This window comes from Cydia splendana, chromosome Z (assembly GCF_910591565.1).
Source record: "Cydia splendana chromosome Z, ilCydSple1.2, whole genome shotgun sequence".
Classification (NCBI taxonomy): Eukaryota; Metazoa; Arthropoda; class Insecta; order Lepidoptera; family Tortricidae; genus Cydia; species Cydia splendana.
In genome coordinates this window covers 38,033,485-38,050,969 of record NC_085987.1, presented here as the reverse complement: position 1 = coordinate 38,050,969, position 17,485 = coordinate 38,033,485, and the positions used below count along the sequence as shown (strand labels likewise).

Genomic DNA, 17,485 nt, shown 5'->3' with positions numbered 1-17,485 from the left:
GTAAGTCATACTCATCCTCATTCAATATTAACTTCGCTCTAAGATAAAGTTGAGAAAATCTTGGTGGCTCCACTTCTTAAATCCATCCTTGGGTCCTAAGAACCAATTCTGCCAAAATAAATCTTTGGTTCACGAAACGCCATAATATTATGAAATACGTACAATACGTATTATCAATATTTAGTGAAGAATCTTGAATTATTCATCTTGTGTTTTTATTAGTTCTACCTTTATTATATCAGTCTCAATGTCACATTAAACGGCCAATACCCATTCTAGGGTAAAAATATAAAACAAATACTTTCTGTACCGTGCCGTTCATATAGTAATAGTACATTATTGTCGAGGCTCGGAAGTAGCTACTTGCAGGCTGAGGATTCGTTTTAAACGGACGACCTTGGGAGTCCGTTTAACTGAATCCGAAGCCAGCAAGTAGCCTTCCAGCCGAGTCATATATAGTGCTTTTCTCAAAAATGGTGCAAGAAATATAAATATCATAGAAATATTTTACAAAAGCAACTTTCTTACGTATATATTTTCACAGAAAAAAGTAGAAACAATTGAAAAAATTAGCTTTGCCGCCTTTTTATTTTTTTAATAAAAAAATAGAAGTGTATTTTTCTGCCGAAAATACGCCAACCTATTTGAGACAGCTAAATAGTCGCGGTACTAATCATCTGTTTGGCTGTTTAATGGGCCTGGGACAAATAATGGAATTTGTATGCAACATTGCAGTCCCAAAATCGAGACTGCAATGTTTTTAACTTTTTAATTTTTGACTGACCATAAACTACGCGCTTCGCAACCTATTTTTTAAACGGCAAAGTCGACTTTGCCGTCCATTTTTGAGAAAAATGTATTTTTAATACCAATGATTTTATATCTGCCATCTACCGTGACTATGACGGTCGACGTAAAAGCCTGACTATATTATTTATGCACAACCGGCACCGGAAATACATCAGTTTGGCCTCAAAGCGAATGTAAAATGCAATCCGCTTTGAGCAGAATAAGCGGTTAACTAATTTATACTCGTATATCATATGTGAATTAAATTCTGTATATATTATGTAGATACTCGATGAATAATAGGAATCTTTATGAGTAATTGATTAATTAACGAATCATAATAACACAATGTGTCATTAAGATGAGGTTGGATGCGATTTTTGAACGCCAATTCGAATTTCTAGGCTCGAAGATGTGCCTATTTCGGGCCGTGCGTCATCAGAATCAGCCAATGCATCCCTAAACAAAAGCACCTGTTCTATACCACCACGCAGTACAGCCCTAGCACTAAGTACTACAGTAGCCCTTGGAAAAATAAATAAAGTGCTCATTCCATACTGTTTGTATTCAGTATTTATTTTTGGCGGAGTAAAGCACCTAATTGCATTATTCTTTATTTACCACAGACAACTTTACAAATTAGGTACCATGTCAAATCTAAAAATATACAGAATTCAAAACGTAAAATCCTTACAAAGTAACTAAAATATATTATAACACAAAATACACATTTTCACATTGTAAATATAACCTTAAGGGGCTACCCGAGGTTTTCATCGATCTTTGCCAAGTTTTGATTCGTATCTGCTTTTTTTGCACTACATATAGAATTATAAGACAAACGGTTATCGGTTTATCAATCTTTTATCTCCGTTTTGGTCTACCGGATTTTGAAAGAAATGAATACTTAATTTTTTTTTTAATTTTTTAAACATTGTCTAAATAAACACTTTTTTAGTACCTATACTTGGTCAAGCAGATCTTGTCAGTAGAAAAAGGCGGCAAATTTGAAAAATGTAGGCGCGAAGGGATATCGTCTCATAGAAAATTTGAATTTCGCGCCTTTTTCTACTGACAAGATTTGCTTGACCGTCTATATCTAGTTTGCTGTAAAGGATCTTACATGTACGAAATCTACATATTTGGGTACTTCTTTGACGTCTCGAAAAACGTGTCTAGGATTTTAATTTTAAACTAATTAACACAAAAGTTATGGCCAGAAAACCAGTGTATTAGCCTAAAATTGTTCATCTTTGATGCCAAATATCTCGAACTATATTGCGATACTATATTGCTTAAAGCCGTTGCTGTTAATATGATAAGCTACAAAACACATTAGAAAACTAAGGGATTCAGATCGAAGGTCATTGGCGTGGGGCAACCCCTTAATAACTAATCATTACCTAACACCCCTAGTGTAACGTAAATGTAGCCTTCGTACCCCGCATCATAAAAAACAATCGATTGACATGTCATTTACTATTTGATACATAAAGTGTTAAAATCATAAACCCGTATTCGGAAAAATATAGGTTAGGTATATTTTAAATGGATGAGACACACGTAAAATGGCAACACGTAACAAAGAATACGGACGCTCCCCTCATACTGCTGTGGACTATGCAGCCCATTGAAAATCTGTAGATGAACGGACAGGCCATTCTGCGAATCGTCTGTCCGAGAAATGCAAACGCGGCCGCATTTCAGTTTACTCTCTGCCAGGGTTTGTGAAGCCCCGTGTATTCTAGATCTCGTTGACCCTAATACTCGCCCTTAAACCGACGCCCTTTGCACGTCATACATTATTTTAATTTTAGGTCATTGCTTCTTTATTATTTTGATTAATTAAACAAGGGAAAAATATGTTTCTGTTCTCTTCCAAAAAATAAAGGAAGATCTCAGATTCTTTACTGTACCTACTCTTGAACTAGCTTTTAATTCACGACTCTGTCTTCTTAGAATTAATTATTTGCTCTCCGATACAACATTCCACACGCGATATCGTGAAATATCTTGTCGTCATGGTCGTACCTATTTCTCGTCTGCAGGGATGAGCACTAGGGATAAAACGTGTTTAATGTGTTAATCCAGGTAATAAAATAAGCGATCTGTGTGCCAAATTTTCTTTGTTTATGCGTTTTTGCTTACACAGGGGGATATTGTAGTTAGATAATTATTTCATAATAATTCTGTATCCCAATGAATATATGGGGCATTATATATGAAAAGGGACCTTATTGTCGATGGCGCTTACGCCGCACAGCGTCGCGCGGCATTGTATTTATATCGGAGCATCGTTAATAATGGCGTAAGCGCCATCGACAATAAGGTCCCTTTTCATAGATAACGTCACATATATACTTACTCATTTTGATAATCAAATGAACTCATCTCTACTGATTTAATAAACCTCAAATTGGATCGAAACATGTCGAGCTAAATCGAAAAATAAATACGTGAGTAGGTCACCGGAGTTTACAATTTAAAAGTTTAAAACGGAAGTGTAGTCAATATTTATTTTGTTAATATTAGGTAATTTTTAAGCCAAGAAGACCCTTTATATCAAACGTTGTCAATGTCTGGTGCAGGAGAGTAATTAAATTCAGCGCCCGCGACGATCGCTAAAAGCTCTCGTCTTAAACTACCGTCTTGATACTTAAGTTTCAATTTACTGGGAACCGTCTCTTAGAACATTAATCATGATCGGCTCCTCCCCGGTTTGTTTATCCTAATTTGTTATCAAATTAATCGTGACTTTTATACAGGGTGAAATCGGAAACAAATAACAAGGTAAGTACCTAGCTTTCTTGGAACTTGGCATATATTATTTGCTATTAAAATTTATAGTAAAGCGAGTTTCACAACTTTGAAGGAGGTTCTCAATTGGTCGGGATCTTTGTGTCCTTTGTTTCTGTTCACATTGTTCATCGGGTTAGGATCTGAAAAATCAAGGGAATTCTTCATATTATAGCAACACATGTAGTTATTGTATATTTTTATAGTAAATCGTGCATTTTCTCTCAGAAAGCGACATTTGGTCAACTAAAACGGCTAATGAAGACTATAATATTATGTCATGATGTTTTGTGAACTCGACTATTTTTGTGTTAAGTTATTTTTGTTTAGTTTTTATTTATAAAGAAGGTCCTACTTGTGACTTTTGTGCACAATTTGTGAAGGTACCATACGTCATATGTACTTACTTACATACGTCGTACTTGTAGATCATTCTTATAATCTATTTACCAGTATCATATTCATATCTTGGTATTGTTTTATTTGATCACATCTAAGTTTTCACCCTATGCTGTTCGCCATTCAACGCAGTAAAAAGGAATTTACTTAAGCCTTGTCACTGAAATGTACCTAATAGGATTAATCGATTGTCACGACGCAGATCTGTTAGTATTGTTTCTGCCTACGAAGTTTAAATTCCAACAATGGACTACTTAGGACGACGCTGACGAGACCCTCCTAACTTACTGTATATCGTTGGCATGACTAGCTCATTTAAGTGACTGTTCTGTTTTTGTTGCAGGTCCCTTAGGCCGAAAGTTAATTTCCCTGGGATCGGAGGAGAATGCGCCTCGATGTTTAAGAAAAGTAGTAAAGGTCGGTGCGTGCTAGTGATCAAGGCCCGCGGCTGGAAGCGCGTGCCCATGAAGCTGCTCAAGTGGGGCCGCAAGATGCCGTCCACCAAGCAGTACAACCCGGTGCCGAACGACGAGTACGACACCCGCATCCCTCTGCACCCGGACGAGGCCTTCACCTACGGCATCAAGTTCCAAGCCAAGGTATGTAACTTCCACGTGCTCTGCGGCGCTATCATGGTCGTATTTATCACTTTCGCACTTACATACTTGTTAGAACGTGACAGGCATGATGACAGATGATAAAAAATCTACCATCTTAGCCCTACAGATTCAACTATTCTGCTACTATCAACTGTGTTGCGCCATAGATTATAGAAATATTTACTGTTTATTCTTATACCCTTGAGCTGGCCGTGATCGGATGAAATATGGCATAAGTTTCTTGGGAATTAATGCCAGTGATCTCATGAACCCCTGTATTTTGGGACTATTCGGTCTTAACAAGTTGCTTTTACATCAGAATCTGAATATCAATTCACTCATGTCATAAGCTTAAAAGTTTTAACTAAATGCTCCATGATGCTAATAACAATGTCGACAAAACGATTTGCCTATCAAGCTTTTGCAACCTTAATTATCCACCTTGGTCACATTTACGTCTTAAACTACCAAGATTAGCGCGTATCATACTGATGTTTGATCTTGGATTAAGTCTTCACTCCAGTTTGGTGAAATTGGGTCTTACCATAAACTAATTAGCAGTGTAGGTGTAGGTATATGGAAATTACATAGATATTGCCTTGTGGGACACCGCACACCTCGCATAAAGGAATCTCATTAATAATGCACATATTTCCCTGAATATAATTAACATGCTTTCATTTAAGATGCCCAGGAAAGGCATTATTGTCGTTATCTACTGATATCAAGAAGAATTTTCATTATTACGATTAGACTATCACTACTAGTATATAGTTCAAAGAATTATTCACTTTTACATTTTCTAAGCTTATCGCGAGGTCTTCAGCTCACAAAGTCACTAGTTTATTTAGTCCATTTCCTCTATAAAGCGGGAAAACCTAGAATCAGCTACGCGTGTAGCGCTACGAAAACGTTGGCAGTGAATGCGTTAAGGTGGTTCTGCTTGCTCGAATTTCATACAAACTTTCTTGGCACCATAGCTCCTATTATATAGGGTTTCTTCACTTGTATATGTAATGTTTGGGTAGTAAGTATATATATTTCTGTCTTCGCGTAACGTAAAAAAATACTAGATTTTGATTAATATTATTAAGAAAAAAGCCTTTGAATATTGGTAAAATTTTGCCCCATTGCTTGTTTGTGTGAGTGATGCTTATCTGGGTGTAATTCTAACATGGCGACTTCATTTGACAAGCAATCATTTTTAATTTATCAAAGGTGTAACAGATGGCACTTTAAAACCGCAACACAGATTACCTGTGCACGGTGGCTCGGCTTGTATGGAGAGAGGGTCAAAAATCAATTTCTCCGAAAGTATCAAAGATACTCTCAAAATAAAAATATGTCCGTGTTAGTTGTTTAAATATCTAGTAAAAAAGTAGTAATAAATAGTTCTACTTTGTATATTTTAGCATAAAAAAAATCTAACTGATAACAAAAAAATATGCAAAATACGTACAATTTTAAAGCCTTATAAAAATAGAATTAAAGAATAAATTACAACATATTCTTGAATAATATAATAAAACAAATAGTTTTTATCAATTATATTGTAAAAATATATATTTAAAATTAAAAAATATATATTTACAGAGATGCTAATATCGTACAAATTATGCAACGAAAAATATTTCACGTCACGTGTCAGTCATCTTAAAAAACTAACCTAGATCAACTTATATTTTAGATTCATCTAAAATGTATTTTAAACATCTAGTTAAATAAGTACACATTGTGACAACTATTGATTTTTTGTTTTTGGTAGTTTCCTACGGCCCGTAATCATAGGGTCCGAATTTACTAGAAAATTATTTAAGATATTCGTATTCGTCTATGTGCGCGCACACAATTACTTTACCAAACGAAGGTAAAACAGGATAAACTCGAAAATGTATAAAAGTACGTAGTAACAAATATTGGTGTTTTGTTAGTATAGCTTCTGTGAGAAGAGATAGCACATGCATCGTAAGGATTTGATTGGTCTCTAAATTAGCTAATATTCGTCAGGTTGTTGACTGCTGATGCATCCAAGGATGCTAGTGCTGCTAACCTTCTGCGTTTTGACCGCTTACTACAAGCCGAAAAGTCCTTTTTTTGGCCATCCGGCTGAAGTAGAGGGTTCCGAATTGCCCGATGATGACGGTTGTCCCAATTCAATATTTAACGTCTTTTCAGTCACCTTATTTTTATTGGAAAATTATCACTTTGCTTCTCACTTAACCAGTTCGAATGTTTCTTAAGAACTATACACTGATTTCGCAAAGATGGTTTCCAATAAATTACAAGTCTACTACCAATGTAAGTACTTTATTATGTTATCCAAATCACTTGTATCTACGTTTTCTACATCTGGCAACATTCCTACTAATTTTTTTAAGCACTTGACAACATCCTTCTGTATCTGAACTACTAAGTTAAATAAAAATCCCTTTGTAAAAGATTCGACCTACACATCACCTGAAAAAAGAAAGAAAAACCGGGCAAGTGCGAGTCGGACTCGCGCACGAAGGGTTCCGTACCATAATTCAAAAAACGGCAAAAAAAAAACGGTCACCCATCCAACTACTGACCCCGCCCGACGTTGCTTAACTTCGGTCAAAAAGCACGTTTGTTGTATGGGAGCCCCACTTAAATCTTTATTTTATTCTGTTTTTAGTATTTGTTGTTATAGCGGCAACAGAAATACATCATCTGTGAAAATTTCAACTGTCTAGCTATCACGGTTCGTGAGATACAGCCTGGTGACAGACAGACGGACGGACAGCGGAGTCTTAGTAATAGGGTCCCGTTTTACCCTTTGGGTACGGAACCCTAAAAAAGGGTGAATTGTCATTCGTAATATTTTCGTAGAGCTGCTACGCGTTCGCTTACCCAAGCGTAGCAGTCTTTTAACTATCAAACGCGCAGGCGTCTGCATATAATCTTTTATGGCCCTTAATTTAGAGATATCAAGCTTCAAAATAATACTACTTTCAATGTTAGAATTCATTGGGAACATAACTAGAAGTTTAAGTAAACAAAATATTCTAATCCTGTTTGTATGACTTTTTGTTACCTCGTAGACCTATTATTATAAATATACTTTTAATGAAAAAGTTATACTTTGTATATGAAATGAAACAACATACCTGATTCTTTAAGCTCCATATTAATAATAATCACTAAAATTACTATTGCCTCAGGAATTCACTACTAATGACGTTCACTTAATGAGCATTTGATAAGAGAACGCGTACAACCGGGAGTTGCGTTAACTTCAAGGATTATTAGAGAATGAAAGTAATTAGCTATGCGGGATCTATTTATACCTGATAAAAGTACACTTATTAGCTAATAATATTCAGTCATTGGAAACCAAAAAATACCACATGCGTTTTTTTGAGTTATGGCCTAAGGCCAGCCCACCGTGCTGTGTATTTTGTTTTATTTTCACTCAATAGAGGGAGATATATTTAATGCACAAAGCATGACGTTACGAGTATACTCATTTAAGAGTCTCCTTTCTGATATAATTTCATTCCCAGATTTAATATAACATTAACTTATTATATTATACAATAAAATACATTTATATAACTATACATTTAATAGAAAGGTCAGTCCAAACAATCATTCGCGGAACGGTCGTCCACCGAAAAGCCTTGTGAATTCTGCTTTCGTTTCGGCAGAAATATAAATGCTCTCTGGTAAAGCCTATATTTATTGTAACAATGATTTTTAAACTAAAGTACCTAGCTATATTTTTCTCAAAAATATATAGATATGTGGAGAAAAATGTCATCTTGTAAATAAACAAGATTCTATATGTTCTGCTTGTGCATAACAATAACATTAGTATATAGATTGATAACCAAGGGATCATTTCTTGATGATATTTTTTTCAAAAATGTTGCCTTTCACCCGAGTTAAAACACTCTACTTTTCATTTCGCATACGAGGAAAGTAAAATGCATGTGTTTTTTTTAATAAATTTTTATAGTAGGTATTTTTGAGAGTAGGTACTTTCAATTAGCAATTTGGCCAAAAGTATCGTTATTTATGGAATGGGGAGTCAAATATCGGAATGGAAATTGTATAACAAATCCATTTATACCCAAATTTCAATTGCTTATTGTAAAAAGAATAATACAATCGTACTTGGAATTGGAACCTAAACTGCTCTAGTGTAGAAACTTATCATTTCCTGCACACCTTTTACAACAACAATGACCCTCTTTTCATAGCATGAGAAATGAAACGGATATTTCTTGTTTTCTTTGCATTAGCATTTTTCTCTCGATAATTTAATCAATTTGCAACATTAGTAGAAGAATCGTCATAAATTCATAATCATAAATTCATAAATAACGAAATATAAAAGGACATACATTTTTAGAAGATTTCCCCGCGCGACGTTGCCAAATGGTTTAAAGGGCAACATGCTCGCAACGTTTGGATGTCAATAAGTCGACAATGAAAAATTATATTTCAAATCAATTCAAACTTGATATTTTTGACAGTAATGATGGGTTACTTAAATAAGAAGGCATTTTTCGCCCGGGTCTACTATGGTCAAATGTAGGCTTTTAGCTATTGAGTATGTCGCAGTCAAAAGTGTGAACTGGTCAAAAGAACTTTTAACCGACAAAAACAGGCAAAACTGCTTTTGACTGAGCATGTTAGTCAAAAGTAGTTTTACCTGAAAATCATTGGTTAAACGGGACTTACCTAATCGCGTATAATTATGTTTTTAAAATTTACCTCCGAGATCCAACGTTCCGACGGCGTAGTCCCCGTGTTTGTCGGGTCGGGCTCTTAGTTCTCATAGACAACGGGGACAACGCCTTCCTCGAAAAATTGGAGGAACATTTTAAAAACTTAACTAAAACGGTTAAGTACTGTTTTTCTAAATAATAATATAATGAATAGTATTTATTTTAACACTGAATTAGTTTTAATATATACAGGATATAATCGTTAAGTGTGGCCAGGCTATAATTCCGTAAATATAACAGATATCAGAAAACTTCAAATTGATATCGAAAGTGCGTTACCCAATGAGTAAAATAACATTAATAACTTATTTAAATATACATTAACTTCAAACCCTCCCATACATTTAGTACGACGACTCACCCCTCAAAGAACGCCGTCGGAGTCGTAAGAGATAAAACTGCTTGAGATTCATTATTTGCGATAGCAAACTGTAATAAAATAATAAAACTACCGTTTATCCTTTATCTTCATTATCCTTTAGCATTGCATTTTCTAAAATCCTATCTAGATGGAACAACATTAGGAGATTATGTAAAATGGTAACTAAGTATGTATAATTTCAATAAAATGTAGGTAAAGGTATACTTAAGTTAAGGTATACTTACTTATGTACTTTAGTTAGGTATAGTTTTTAGGACTGACCAACAATGACTACGATATTTACGACAGGTACAGAAAGTAAGGCTGACTGCTGTATAAACGTAAGGAAACATAATTATAATTATGTACAACAATATATAAGGTACCTAAATAAACGAGTTCGCATCCCATCATAATCACAATATTTTATTGTGTTTAAAGAACAATATATTTTGATTTTTTCTGTTTCTCATTACTTCCCCAAAACTGTGACTCACACGCCAGCTTAGTAGTGTTACGTTAGTACTAAGCTAACATTAAAAGCGGTTGGAAATTTTAGGTAAAATATTTAGCGTCATTTTCAATTGATAATAAGAATAACAATATATAAATTATAAAACTTTTCATAAAATAAAAATAAAAACAAAAAAATTAAGCACTGTCGTGATTTGAACCCAGAATCATTGTCACTAGCTTAAATTTATTCAAAACAGATGTTGTGGGTGCCACAAGCACATGACAATTAACGTCTGAAAATTTCAGTCGGTTCCAAGTTATTTGTCAATGTCACAAATAAAATTTTAAATTCTAAATTGTTTTTACAAAAAATAAAATTTCATGCGCTGCACTGCGCCCTCTAGGATACTTTATTGTAACATTCCAAATCTACTGACATTTGACACTGACTATATTAGACCGGGAGATAGTGACACATTTTACTGGGTCATTTGTACCAGTATGGCGGTTCGTCAGGTGTCTAAGCATGTAATGAAGGAAAGAAAATGCTATGACCATAGCGCTGGTACCGGCGGCCCAATCGCGTGGGCGTTAGTCGAACGTGTCGGATAAAATACGAGTGTTGAACGATTTGTTCCACAAATATCCTCGTATTTTCCGATAGTCCATAAAAAAGAAGTAGGCGGTAGCGTAATGCCATACTTCTCCGGTGTGACTTACAGCCCGCCATACTGAGGCGAACACGTTAATTAAAAAAAAACAATTCAACCATCTGTGCCAAGCTAATTTTTGCACAGGTGATCATCGTCGAGCAGCCATTCATGGACATCACCATGCCATACTCTTCGGACGGTTCCAAATGCCCGCCATACCGCCGCAAGGAAGTTAATTTTTTTTTTGCTAAACGATTTGTACCAGTATTGCATTTAAATTTTTGGAGAGTATTTGATAAAATGTGACCGTTATTATAATTGCCATACTTATAGTAGAGGGAAAAAGTGCTGCCATACTTGAAAAACTTATTTAATCGACACGTTTCAAAAATACGACTATACAATACGTAAAATATTTTTTTACAGCATGGCATCATCATATTCTGTTTGATTGGATACAATTATACCTAAAAAAAAATATTCCGGATTATAACTACGGGGCGGACGACTGTGAGACTTAAGCCAAGACTTAAAAAATAAAAAAAAATTTGACGATTTGTACCAGTATGGCATTTGGATTTTTGGAAATTAGATGATGCAATGTGACCATTATTGTATTTGCCATACTTCTAATAGGGGGAAAAAGGGGCACCATACTTGAAAAAGTTGATATTTCGACGGGTTTTCAAAGTACAAGACATAAAATCATTTGTTACAGTATGGCATCTTTGTATCCGGATCGTTTGGGTAAAATTCTACCTAAAAAAAAATATCCCATACTGTTACCATGGGGCGGAAGATTGTCACACTCAAGCAAGATATGAATTTTAAAAAAATGGAACGAATTGTTACAGTATGGCATTTTAAATTTACGAACGTTGGAAAAAAAACGTTTGGGAAAATTACACCGTACTTATGGTGAAGTGCCAAGGTGGTGCCACCCTCGAAAAATTTATTTTCTACAGGGTTTTTTTAGTGTTGAAAAATTAGCCTATACCGTAACCAGGGGGCTGGGAGTTTCCACACTCGCTCTATGTCGACAACCAATACAATATTGAAACCATTTTTCGAAGTAGCCCATGATGCTGAAGTTCGCAACGTTGGAATGCAAGAAAAATATTGATTTTTATTCACGATTTAGTTCTTTTTTTAATTATCCACATTTTTCGAGTCGATATTTTTTTCTGAGTGCAAAAATCGATCGTTTTATCATTCACAATTAAATTCTGAATTAAAATAAAGAGCTTTAGCGAAGCAAAATAAATTCGTTGCATTCCAACGATGCAAACTTCAACGTCATAAATAGCCCACCTGTAATATCGTGAAGGGTATACATGTGAAAAAAAATTATGTGCAATATCAATATTAATGCAATTTATTCCGAAATAATTATAAAAGTTTATAGACTTTAAACATCCTCTGAACCGGAATCCCCGGCATTTTCGAACTCGTTTTCGTCGTCTTCGTCGCTGCTTACTGCATCAGTATCTATAAAATTGTTTAATTTATTCAAACAAGCGCAGCACACAATCGCAAATCGTCAACATAAAATTATTTTCCTAAATATTTACCTTCGTCTTCTTCATCCTTTTCTTCTTCATCTTTTTCTTCATCATCGTTTGTTGCGTTTATAACGATCTCGCTTATGGTGCCTGGCATGGCGTCGCCGTCGAACCAATGGAAATCATAGCGGTCTGGGTCCACTAGCTTCCACCCGCAATCCTCTGGGCTTACAATAGATGGGTATTTGAGGTGAGCATTACACCAGATAGTGCTAATGTACAATACCCTCATCAATTGTTGACGCAACTCGGCTTTGCACGGTGGAAGTAAAGAAGCGTCAAAGTTCTTTACATTCTTCATGAAATCCTGCCCGGTGTGGGACATGCTGTACGATTTCATGAAGAGATGAAATCTCACTTCATTTACCTCATCAATTTTTCGTTGGTTGTACAGTCTGAAAATATTTACAGAATGTTTAATTCACTAATTATAACAATTGATGTTTGTAATTTGCTGCCGGTAGTAAAAATATTTTACCTGCAAACAAATGCCTCAAGTTGAGTAAAGCTCTCTTCTTTCTCCTCAAACATTTTCAGAAAAGCGTCCTGATAGAATTTGCGTTTTAAGGTATAAAAATATACGCACATCGTAAGACGATAATGTTATTGTATTAAAACGGCATACCAAATGTTGTTTAGACCTGAACTTAGAGGATATAACCAACGGAGACGCCATGTCTATAATTTTAGGTACAAAATAGTCTGCCGTTTTTTGCGGGGGAGGGGCACATCAAATGTATACGTAACGCCAACATAGCCATGTCAGATAAACGTCATTCCATAGATATGGTTGACAAGTCGTTGACCATTGGCCGCCTTTTTTCGACAGAGGGGAACGCCTGTTAATGACCACTCCGTTGGTTATATTCTCTAAGGACCTGAAGTATTACCAATTCAATACGAACTTTTCTACCTCAAAATAGTTATAATTCAATATTAATTAATGAGACAGCTTTTTAGAAGACTGATTATTTAAAATAAGCATTTAAATATTGTATTTTTAATTAGTAGTAAGTTATTTACTTATGTGCATTCTTCCGCCTATAATATATTTACTATTAATAAAACATTTCATTTTACTGGCAACACAGTGGTAGATTTGATGTAATTTAATGGTGAATGGAGGTTTACAGCAAGATGAGCCGAGATCTCTATGATTCGAGAAATCGTTCGAGCGGTGGTAGCCGTACAATATTATTCAACATAATATATAGTTATAAGACAAGATTGCCGCCACCTACGTCTTTGAAATTTTGGATTTATATTCGGTAAAACTTAAACTTTCAGGAAAAATTTGTGCCATACTGGTACAAATCGTCAAAAATACGAATAAAATCTTACAATTAAAAAAAAATATTGTGCACATTTGCCACCTCCTACAGGTATGGCATTATGAGATTTCTATTTATGATCACACAGAAAGTGTTGAAAAAAAAATTCAAGATGGTACAAATCGTTTAGCAATAAAAAAAAATTAACTCCCTTGCGGCGGTATGGCGGGCATTTGGAACCATCCGAAAAGTATGGCATGGTGATGTCCATGAATGGCTGCTCGACGATGATCACCTGTGCAAAAATTAGCTTGGCACAAATGGTTGAATTGTTTTTTTTTAATTAACGTGTTCGCCTCAGTATGGCGGGCTGTAAGTCACACCGGAGAAGTATGGCATTACGCTACCGCCTACTTCTTTTTTATGGACTATCGGAAAATACGAGGATATTTGTGGAACAAATCGTTCGACACTCGTATTTTATCCGACACGTTCGACTAACGCCCACGCGATTGGGCCGCCGGTACCAGCGCTATGGTCATAGCATTTTCTTTCCTTTATTACATGCTTAAACCCCTGACGAACCGCCATACTGGTACAAATGACCCAGTAAAATGTGTCACTATCTCCCGGTCTATATGTAAGTGTGCGTGAATTCAAGAAATTGCAATATTTTGCAGTTGGATTCCGATAATAACGAAATGAGACACTGTTGAGTTAAACATGTTTCGATTTGGATGTAGTATTTTTTATAGTTTTCGCCCATATCAACACATCTTTTGAATCTTTGTATTTTGGGAGAAATGGTGAAAATCCACAATTCGTGCACACTGACGCCATCTTTTGGCTCATAATCGGCATCCCATCCCTAGACATCCACCTTAAACTGAAATAGGTACACAGGTATAAAAGCTATTAAAAACAACACGAATGTAATTGATGTATTATACCTATACCATGTATAGGCCTGTACTGTAATCCAAGAATTCACTACGATTTTCATAAAAGGCCTCATCAGGCTGACGTACATTAACTCCCAATGGTTCGGAATGAACCGTCGATTCTGCTTAATTGTCACTATACGAGCGATTTAAAGCGCTATTCAAATATAAATTGGTGAGTAATGGGAATGCTAAATGTAGATCCTGGGATCCTGAACTGGTTTTATGAGGGCCTGACAGCTTCGGGTTTTACTTTACTAAAGTATTGGATAGACAGCCATCTTGTAACACAGGATAGACGAGCATTTCTAAATTATTATCAATATTTTATTTAGTTAAACTTTATTGCACGATAAAAATATGTACAAGTGACGGACCTACCAAACTTATTATTTAATTGAATATTAAATAATAAGTTCTTAAGTTGTTGTAGTTAAACTAGCATCCCCTAGAATACACAATGTATACAAAGTAATCCGAGCATAACTTGTTACAAGAAGAACAATTCAGAATTCAATTAGTAATATTTCCACTGTGACGATCGCGCAATTTCGACGACGATAAATATTAATTCAGTGGAATGCCTTTTTAGCGTTTATCTAACGAAGATGGTGAGAAAAGGACGCATAATCTGAATACAATTTTCTGCTTAATTCGTTTAATGATAATAATCATTAATGTTATAGGTAATAATGTTATACATTATCGCGAATAGATACTTATCGTAATGCCTCTTATAAGTACCTAACAGAAAAATTTAAAATTCCATTTCTAAGATAAGGTGTAATAAAAAAAACCGGCGAAGTGCGAGTCGGATTCGCGCACGAAGCGTTCCGTACCATTACGCAATAAACGGCAAATAAATCACGTTTATTGTATGGGAGCCCCACTTAAATATTTATTTTGTTTTTAGTACCTATTTGTTGTTATAGCGGCAACAGAAATACATCATCTGTGAAAATTTCAACTGTCTATCTATCACGGTTCATGTGTTACAGCCTGGTGACAGACAGACGGACAGAGAGACAGCGGAGTCTTAGTAATAGGGTCCCGTTTTTACCCTTTGGATACGGAACCCTAAAAATGAGGTCCGTCAATAAATGACGTTAAGGTATAGGTAATTAAATGACATCAAATTCACTTGACCTTTTAGAGGCTCGGATAGCACCGAACAGCCCGAAACATAGGCTCGTAAAATTATTTTAGAAAAGTACACTCGTTACGTGTGCACTTGCAGTTGTGTAGGTGCCAATATGTATTTTATAGTACATATGGTCCTACTTTCCCGCACTAGTGCGTAAAATAGCACTTTTCGTGCGTATGTCAAAAGTTTAAACAAAACGTTGTACGATACACGTGCGAATAGGCAATTCGCAACTCGTGTCGATTTAAAACACTCCCTTCGGTCGTGTTTTAATTTATCGCCACTCGTTTCGAATTTCCTCTTTTCCGCACTTGTATCGTAAATAACTATTAGCAGTTAAATGGTCCCATTTTTATTAGAACCCAAAAACCCAATCCAACCAGAATTAACTATGCCGTTTGAAGGGTGTCACCCTATTTCACAGACAGAAATTTCATAGAATGTCGTTTCTCAGAAATTATTTCATATATCATTTGGTTCATATACTTTCAGTTCCAATATTATTTATTGTTTCATAGACTATTTATTTGGTTGAAACATATTTCTCATAAATTCAGTTGAATGTATATTACTGTCAAACTTTTTAAATTTAGAAACTTATCAAACAGTAGAATTATGTTTCGTGTATTCTTGTTTCGTAGACACAGATTTCATAGATTGTTGTTCCATAGGAACTGTTTAATATAATATTTAGTTCGAGTATTTTCTTTTCAAATATTATTATTTCAGAACTTATGCACTTCATTTAAATTTATTGAAAAGAAACTCAATGCAAAGAATTGTAATATTAGAACTGCGACCCCCGCAGAAACAAACTGTTGCCAGAAAAGTAGGTTAGGTTAGAACTGCGACCCCGAAGAAAAAAATTGTTGCCAGAAAAGTAGGTTAGGTTAGGTTAGAACTGCGACCCCCGCAGAAACAAACTGTTGCTAGAAAAGAAGGTTAGGTTAGGTTAGAACTGCGATTACCGCAGAGAAAAATATCTATGATTTAATTTTTGACAAAGTAAGTATTGAGTTACTGAGCCTTATATGAAATGAAAATATTAAGTTTAATAAAATTTGAAACAAAATTATATGAATATGCAGGCTTGGAAACAAGTTTTATATAAACTTAATATTATAAGGAATAATAATATATGACTTGAAATTTTATGACATGAATTTCGAAACATTAATTTTCTGAACTATAAAAAATCTACAAGTACAGCTTCTAAAATGTAAGTGCACTGGAAGTTGATCATTCTATGAAATGATAATATGAGAAACATTTTCTATGAAGCACAATTCTACGAAAATGTAGTATATGAAACAACGTACAACCCGTTTGAAGAAGTGATAAAATAAAAACGAATCAGATTATCTTCCTTTACCAGGCTAAGGGATATATGTTTCCCACATACGGCACTTCAATCATGTGTTCTATTTTCGATGAGAATGACTGACCATAGATTGTCATTTTTGAAATGTCAGCCTGGTAAAGGGTTAAGTTATGTTACTTTGTAACATCATACTTTGAATCAATGAAAAGTAATGTACATAATTTCAAAATATATACTCTGTATCTTTAGGTATTTAAATAAAAGTAAACAAATAATTTGTATATTTTCGGGTAGTTATAGCATTTATTGGTTAACCATCCATATACAAAACCGCCTGAATCTGTCACTGTACGACCTGACTTTAACCTACACTATTTGATCATGTAATGATTTCATCTACCCTCAACTGGCTATAGGAGCCATTTGAGGGTAGATTTTA

General features: G+C 34.9%; 1 protein-coding gene across 2 annotated transcripts in view; it reads left to right on the top strand.

Moving 5' to 3' along the window:
* The first annotated feature begins 4,315 nt into the window (after nucleotides 1-4,315).
* The window catches only part of LOC134803938 (carboxyl-terminal PDZ ligand of neuronal nitric oxide synthase protein), a 185,427-nt gene continuing 172,257 nt past the window's right edge, over nucleotides 4,316-17,485 (top strand). For both annotated transcript variants that reach the window (XM_063776766.1, XM_063776765.1), the window contains exon 1: nucleotides 4,316-4,583. In XM_063776766.1, the coding sequence (XP_063632836.1) occupies nucleotides 4,380-4,583 (204 nt within the window). In that variant the 5' untranslated portion in view covers nucleotides 4,316-4,379. The remainder of the gene's footprint in view (nucleotides 4,584-17,485) is intronic.